The sequence below is a fragment of the Chroicocephalus ridibundus genome, chromosome 23, assembly GCF_963924245.1.
Source record: "Chroicocephalus ridibundus chromosome 23, bChrRid1.1, whole genome shotgun sequence".
Lineage (NCBI taxonomy): Eukaryota > Metazoa > Chordata > Aves > Charadriiformes > Laridae > Chroicocephalus > Chroicocephalus ridibundus.
In genome coordinates, this window is record NC_086306.1 from 3,862,004 (window position 1) to 3,869,630 (window position 7,627).

General features: G+C 48.8%; 1 protein-coding gene across 1 annotated transcript; it reads right to left on the reverse strand.

Annotated features, from left to right (window-relative positions):
* Positions 1-2,708: 2,708 nt before the first annotated feature.
* On the reverse strand, positions 2,709-7,534 carry NEFM (neurofilament medium chain). The gene is made up of 3 exons (XM_063358659.1): positions 6,274-7,534; positions 5,897-6,021; positions 2,709-4,632 (listed from the first exon to the last, which is right to left on the reverse strand). Exons 1-3 carry the CDS (start codon positions 7,333-7,335, stop codon positions 3,291-3,293), a joined length of 2,529 nt encoding a protein of 842 aa, XP_063214729.1. The 5' UTR covers positions 7,336-7,534; the 3' UTR covers positions 2,709-3,290.
* Positions 7,535-7,627: the final 93 nt, after the last annotated feature.

The window sequence follows — 7,627 nt, forward strand, 5'->3', positions numbered from 1 at the left end:
AAGCTCACATGGGAATGGGAAAAGCACAGACCCTGATGCCTGGAGAAAATTCTAGTGCCTGACTCAGCTCCCTGGCAAATGCAACCTATTTGTGTTCTGTAACTCTTCCCACTTTGTTTCCACCTGGAATTTAGTTCTGGGATGCTGAAAATCTCTTAATCATAGCTCCTCTGCAAGCCACTATGGTAAAGACATCCTGTTTTAGAGCCCTCCAGGTCCTGAAGTCACAGGGGTCTTGATGGTCTACCTTAAATAAGATGCATAAATCTTCACGGTAACTTCCTTTAATTATTGTTTTTCCCTTCATGGAGCCTTTTGGTGATCACTGAACTTCTGTGTCTGAAGGTAATTAATCCCTTCACTGGTTATGCACAGTCTGAAGAAGTAATTGGTGCAGAACAGGCAAATAACATACTATTTATGCATCTCTGCCCTGGAATGACGCTTCCTTTTGAAACTGTTTGATTGCAGATGTCAGTAGACAAAACCTCTTGGCAACATTAAATATTAATCAGTTCTTATAGTTTTATAAATATTTAGAAATGTGTTAACCAGTTGCTTATTTCTCTTAGGATTTGATGGAAACATTTGCAGTGGGAAATAGACTAAACTCACAAATTTATTTTGTGTGTTAGAGCAGAGAAAAAAAAATTGTATTTCTGGGTAATAACTAAAGGCTGAAATATAATTGGGGCAGAAAAGGGGGAGTTAACGGTGTTCTTGAGTTTCCTACTGGCATCAATATTTAATTCACTGTACAAGGTGACCCTTCTTGGTGTTGGCGTTGAAGATGCCCGACTTTTTATGCTGAGGGGTGGTAGCAGATTCTAGATCTTATTTGGAAGCATGTAAAGAGTAAGTTTTATGTTAAATACTGGTCTCTGGTTTAGTTTTTGGGTTTAGTGTTATTGTTCTCGTGAAAACTTTGATTAGACCCAAGAGAAAAACAGCTTCATTGCTCACAAACCATTGGGCATTTCCATATTTTAACAGAACATGGTGCGACCACTTACCGAAAACAGGTGAGCGTGACTGGGCTACTTAACTTCTTATTCCTAAAGGTCGAGGTATTTTTATGTCACCTACACATGCAACTTTCACAAATGAGCTTGCTACAGAGAAGCTGCCATTTAATTTGCTAACTCTGCTTTAATTAAACGTCGCTCAACCAGCAAGCTGTTGAGCACAGATTCCCATTATTGATATCAGCAGGAGAACCGTTCATTACTTTGCTACATAAAGACTTATGTTGGATTTATTTGAAAGCCTTATCTGCTGTGGACTTTCTACAATTTCTCCAGTGAAGAACATGCAGAACCCTTTCAATTAAAAACTACTTGATCTTCAATTATTGATAGGGTAAAGAATTGGAAGGCATGTGCAAATCACAGAGAATGTGATCAGAGCCTCAATTAGTCAACAGATTTCAGGACAGTCCGTGTGCTGAACCCAGCCTTAAAAATTATTTGCATTTCTTTGCTAGTTATGGTAGGAAATGCAGGAGCAGCGTTCTTTGTTTTCCCTTTGAAATGTAATAGAAATAAAAACAATATTAATCCCATAATAAGAAATATTAGTTCCCCAAATTGGAGTTGGGCCCCCCCTCTTTTTCCCTTTGTTTCTTTTGTCTCCATTTATTTTCCACGTAGTGGGATTTTAGAGGACCCTTCAATTGGCTTTCTTCTTAATAAAGCCAGCTTGCACGTAGCAGTAGACACAGGCCAACGCTTAGGAGGCCTTTTTATTGGAAATGGAAGAAATGTTTTAGTTTGGTTTTATCTGTCAGTCACACTGGGTATAATCTGAGCCCTACCCGGCCTCAGGTCAGTCTGGAAGCGTTTCATTGCTACAGCTATTTTGGAACGGACAAATACGTAAAAAAGAAAAACCAAGTTAGGAATATTTTTGATACTCAGTACTCTGGGACAGGTTCCTTTTTCCAGGAATTCATTTGATCTCAATTTTGGAATTTTGTGTTTAGAGGCAGATTGCGCCTGTTGATCGTTTGAGACAGAGAACCGATAAGGATGTTCTCATAGTGAGACAGAGAACCGATAAGGATATTCCCATAGAATTAGGGCAGGAGGGGGGAAAAATAATCCGAAACTACCCCATTTTGATGAACACATGGCGTCTTGGTTGAGATTACTTAATGGGTCTGTGCACGCTTAAGTGATGGACAAGTGTCAGAGCAGATACCATGACCAGTTGTGGCTCGCAGACAGGCTGGCTTCACAGGAAAAAAATCAAGGAATGAACTGAAAATTGCCACACCTTTAAGTCCTACATGCTGAGACTAGCGTGCAGGGAGGAAAATTAAATGCTTTTACACTTAGCACAAGGAGGATTGCTCAGGTAAGTAATGTCAGCAGCACGTGGCTTAGAGACCTTCCCCTTCTTAGCAAAAGCGATCGCAACCCCTCTGAGGCCCCAGAGGCCAGGCAGCAGAGCTCAAGAGGTTCCTCCTCACTCTAGAAAGCATAGGATACCACTCTTGAGTATCTGCTTAAACCAGCTCAAGTATTTGTGTTATGTTACAGCAAATTTGTTCATCATTTCCAATTCAAACTCATTTTCTAAATGAGGAAACAAAGAGAAAGGAAAACCTCAAGCAACTTCCAACCCACGCAGCTCTGATGCTCTGTCCTGAATGGGAACAAACTTCAGGGAAGGATTTGAGTTGGAAAAAGAGAGTCGCCAGACAAGTCATGTTTTCAATATTGACCTTTATTGAGCAAGAACTGCTGTGACTTTTACATCAAACAACAAAAGGTTGCATACTGTGCATGTCAACTAGGTTCTCCCATGAGCAAAAGTCCACCCTAATTGCACCAGTGAGGTAAACATAATTATTTATAAGTAGCTTTTTTTTTAAGGCTAGGAGAGTTCTGGTTCTCATGAATATTCTATTACTGTTTTCTGTTTGGTTTTGGCTCAGTTGGTTCTTTGCATAATACATCTTAAGTCGTTCCTCAGATATGTCCCTCCAACAGCTCAGGAAATTCAAAAGCTTCCTTTGCACATTTCATCTCATGCACTATTATTAGTATAATTTTTTTTTTTTTTTTAGATCCCAAAGCTCTGTGGAGGGAGTACATCTTGAGCCTGCATGCATTCCCCCCCTCCCCTATATTGCACAAAAAAGTAAAATACTGTGTGTCTGGAGCCTCCATGAGAGAACCCGTTCTGCTTTGAAGCCGTCACTCACATGCATTTTGCAGCTGTCATATGGCTTAACCTTTTGCACCAACCCAAGCTCTTTAATTTTTTTAATTTAGCTATGATTTATTTTATTCGGTCTCTTTAACCTCTTTTACTACGGCATGTGAAGTAACTTTCTCCACTTTCTTAGTGGACACTAGTTTCTCCTCAAAGCTTTCTTCATGTTCCTCTACCTTCTGGGTGACTGTCACTGACTTTGTGATATATGTGGTTGTACTGTCCCCACCTTCACCAGTGATTTTCTCTGCTTTTTTGGTAACTACAATTTTCTCACCCTTGTCATCACTTGGGCTCACATCTAGGCCATTGGTGACAACTCCCTTGTCTTCCTCCTCAACTTCCTTCTCTTTGGATTCCTCCTCTTCCTTCTTCTCCTCCACCTCACCGTTCACTGCGATGTCTTCTTTCCTGGCCTCCTTCTCTACCTCTGCGCTAATTTTTGTTACCTTTGTGACAGTGATGGTCTCTTCCACCACAGCCTTTTCATCTTTGACCGGGGAGGCTGGCTTCTCTGGAGAACGGGGCTTCTCCGGAGTTGCCGGCTTCTCTGGAGAGCGGGGCTTTTCTGGGGTCACTGGCTTTTCTGGGGTGCGGGGCTTCTCCGGCGTTGCGGCTTTCTCCGGGGTTGCCGGCTTCTCTGGTGTCACAGGCTTCTCCGGGGTTGCTGCCTTGTCTGGAGAGGTTACCTTTGGTGTTGCTGGCTTCTCCGGAGATGCTGCTTTCTCTTCCCCCTTGGCTGGTTTCTCACCACCTTTCTCCACCTTCTGTTCCTTTCCTGCTTCTGCAGCTGTTTCTTTCTGGACAGCCTTGGCCGGCTCTGCTACAGGGGATTTAGGGGGGGATTTAGGAGGGGACTTTGAGGGAGGCGTTTTGACCTTTTCTACCTTTGCTGTTACCTCTTCAGCTTTGCCCTTGGCCTCGGCTTCTTCTCCCTCTTCCTCAGCCTCCTCCCCTTCTTCCTTTTCCTCTATTTCTTCTTTTTCAGATCCTCCTTCTTCCGCTGCATCAGATTTTGCAGCTTCTTCTTCCTCCTCTGCTTCTTCTTCCTCCTTCTCTTCTTCCTCAGGTGCAGCTGCTTGTTCTGCAGCAGCCTTCTCGGCAACAGCTTCTTCCTCTGCAGCTTCTTCTGCCTTTTCTTCCTCCTGTTCTTCTTGCTGGGCCTTGGCTGCCATTTCTTCTGCAATAGCGGCTAGGGCATCTTCCATTTCAGACTTCTCATCCTCTACTTTTGTCTCTTCAATGATTTCTTCTACAAACTTGTGCTGGACCTTCAGCTTTGGTGGTTCAATTTTTGTTTTCTGAATTTTAGTGGATGCTATTGTGACAGTGGGTTGTCTGTGTGTGAATATGGGTCCAGTAATGCTTCCAGAGAAGGCACTGAATCTTGTCTCTTCACCCTCCAGTAGCTTCCTAAGGGAATCAGGAGGAGGAAAAAAAAAAAATGAGCATAGAAACCCAATATAAAGGACAGCTATTAGACTATTTCCCTCTGTCAGCAGGATGAAATCAGTTCATATGTGGAATACGCTAGAGCTCATCAGCATAATCCATCGCTCACAGCCCCAGTTCGTCTTTCCTTGAATCAGCTTTTTTGCTAAATTCATATTCAGCAAACAGCTTTTAGCTTGGTTTGCATGTGGCAAGGGTAACACCTTTGGCTTATCAGTTGAAATTCATCCTTAACGGCAAAAACTTTAGTATGGCACAAAGTACGGCAAAATGATTAACTTGATAGGATGCATTACGGCTTAGGCGAACTGAGAATTGGACACAGCCAACAGACCCAAACCAAATATTGTGGGTGAGACATTCGAAGCTGATTGGAGCCTATGTCCTAGTTCAATAGTTCGGGCATCCACCTTTCTTGTGTGGCTATGAAAACTGAATACTTCAGAGACTTCTGTTAGTTAACTTTGGCAGCAAACAGCTATAGACCCTAGGGTATCTGTGTGTTTGTCTGAACAGCCTCAGGAATTTAAGCGGATCTGGAGATGGTTTTTTTGTTTCTACTTCTGTTATATTCAAATGCATGTTTTTCATCTAAGCCTGTGACCCAGAAAAATCAGCAGTTCTCCAATGAGAGTTCTAAAGTGATTCAAAGGAGACTAAAAAAACCTGCCAGGTGATGGCAATAGCAAGCAGTGTTCCTGCTCCAGATTAGAGCGGATGCCTTTAAAGGAAAGTTGAGCAAGAAAAGCAAAAGTGTTGGTGACAGGCAGATTAGCACTCCCTGCTTGAAACCATGATCAAGCAAGTGCACTGTCTCTCTCAAGCGATAAAAGGGAATTCAAATGACAAGCACCGCTTGCTTGGCATATGCAAAGCAAAGTAAACAGGAATTAAAAATAAACTTGTCTTCTGCTTCTGTAAACAAGGGCAGAATGCGGCACCGGGGAGCCACTGCACTGAGTCATGCTGTCCTGTGCCCACTGAGCTCGCTGGGAGCTTTGCCACTGATTACCAGAGAGCTGGTCCCTAATGACCTCTGGGGTTTTACTGCAAACCCTCCGCGGTCTGCGTAGATTTTTAAACGGTTGCAATAATTTAGTCGAGACCCAATTTTAGTTGTGTTCACCGCATGCAGATATTTCTTATCTCTGATAAAGCTTCCCAAGCCAGCAGCATCTGCAGTGCTATTAATATTCCAGACATGTCCGCAATGATCCTACTGTACCTGTATGCAGCAATTTCAATATCCAGGGCCATCTTGACATTGAGGAGGTCCTGGTATTCCCTCAAGTGACGTGCCATTTCCCACTTTGTTCCTCTAAGCTCGTTCTCCAGCTGATGAATCGTGTCCTGCAACAGAGACACAGAAAAACCTCTGAGACACAGACACAAGCTTTGCGCAGAGACGGAGTGGAAAAAGTTGTCGAAAGGGACTTTCAGAAACTCGTCCCCCGGGCAGCAGTGCCGGGATCAGAGCGGGACCCACCCGCCTCCCCCCGCCCCCCCGGGCATCCCCCGCCGCCGAGCTGCTGCCCGGGCCCCGCCACCGCCCCCCCGCCTCCTCCCCCGCCTCGGGCGAGGCCCGGGCCCCCTCCCCGCTACCTGGTAGGTGGTGAGGTCGTTGTTGTGGCGCTCCTCGATGTCGCTGAGCTGCCGCTCCAGCGACTCCTTGGTGCCGCGCACCGACTCCAGCTCGATGCTCTTGGACTGGAGCTGCCGGCGGTACTCGGCGATCTCCTCCTTGGCGGAGCGGATGGCCTCCTTGTTCTGCTCGGCCGCCTCCGTCAGCTTGGCGTAGCGGCACTTGAACCACTCCTCGGCCTGGTGCATGTTGTGGTCGGACTGGCACTCCAGCTGGGCGCGGATCTCCTTCAGCGCCGTGGTCAGGTCGGTCTTCAGGTAGTCCTTCCTCTCCACGGTGGCGTGGGACGCCTGGAGCTGCGCCAGCAGCTCGGCCACCTCCTCCTCGTGGTTGCCCCGCAGGAAAGCCACCTCGTCCTGCAGCGACTGCACCTTCTTGTCCAGCTCCGCCCGCATCAGCGAGGCCTCCTCCATCTCCTTGCGCAGGGCGCGGATGGTGGCCTCCGTCTCGTCGCGCAGCCGCGCCTCATCCTCGAAGCGCTCCCGCAGGCGCTGGATGTCCTCCTCGATGTGCTCGGAATCCAGCTGGATCTGCGCCTTCTCGTGGCTCACCTGCTCCAGGGCCCCCCGCAGCTCCCGCAGCTCCTGCTCGTAGGCATCGCCCAGCTGCGCCCGCCCGGCGTGTTTCTGCCGCAGAGCCGCCAGCTCCGCCTCGATCTCCTTGTTCTGCTGCTCCAGGTAATGCACCTTCTCGATGTACCCGGCGAAGCGGTCGTTCAGCCCCTGCAGCTGCTCCTTCTCGTTGGAGCGGCTCAGCTTCAGCTCGGCCGCCCCGTTCAGCAGCGAGGACTGGCTCACGTCCAGGCTCTCGGCCGAGCTCAGCACCGTGGAGCCGTAGGCGGCCCGCGGCCCCCCCAGGTTGGGGCGCTTGTAGGAGGAGGAGACGGTGCTGCCCGAGCCCCGCGACCACGACTGCGAGCGGAAGCCGCTGGACGGGGAGGCGCTGGCCCGGCTGTAGGTGGCCCGGGTCTCGGTCACCCGGCGGTACGAGGGGTTGCCCAGGGGCTCCATGGTGTAGCTCATGGTGGGGCACTCGGGGGTGGCGGGCGGCAGCGCGGCGATGCTCCGGCCGCCGCCGCCCTTTATATAGCCCGGCCGGGCGGCAGCGGGGCGGCCCCGCACACGTGTGCGGGGGGCGTCCTCCCCCCGGCCCTGCCCCGGACCCGCCTCCCCCGCTCCGCCCCCCGCCTCCCCCGCTCCTGCCCCGGCTCCCCCTTCCCCGCCCTACCCTGCTCCCCTTGCCCGGCCCCCCAGCCCCTGCGCGCCCCCCCCCCCCCCGCGATGCCCCTTCCCCATTCCCCCTTCCCCTTGCTTC

Bases quoted from the DNA above. Each gene is read 5' to 3' on its own strand.
- NEFM (XM_063358659.1), bottom strand. From the start codon at position 7,335: ATGAGCTACACCATGGAGCCCCTGGGCAACCCCTCGTACCGCCGGGTG. The intron at 6,022-6,273 runs GTAGCGGGGAGG...TCTCTGTTGCAG, and splicing joins ACGACCTCACCACCTACCAG to GACACGATTCATCAGCTGGA. The intron at 4,633-5,896 runs GTACAGTAGGAT...TGATTCCCTTAG, and splicing joins ATTGAAATTGCTGCATACAG to GAAGCTACTGGAGGGTGAAG.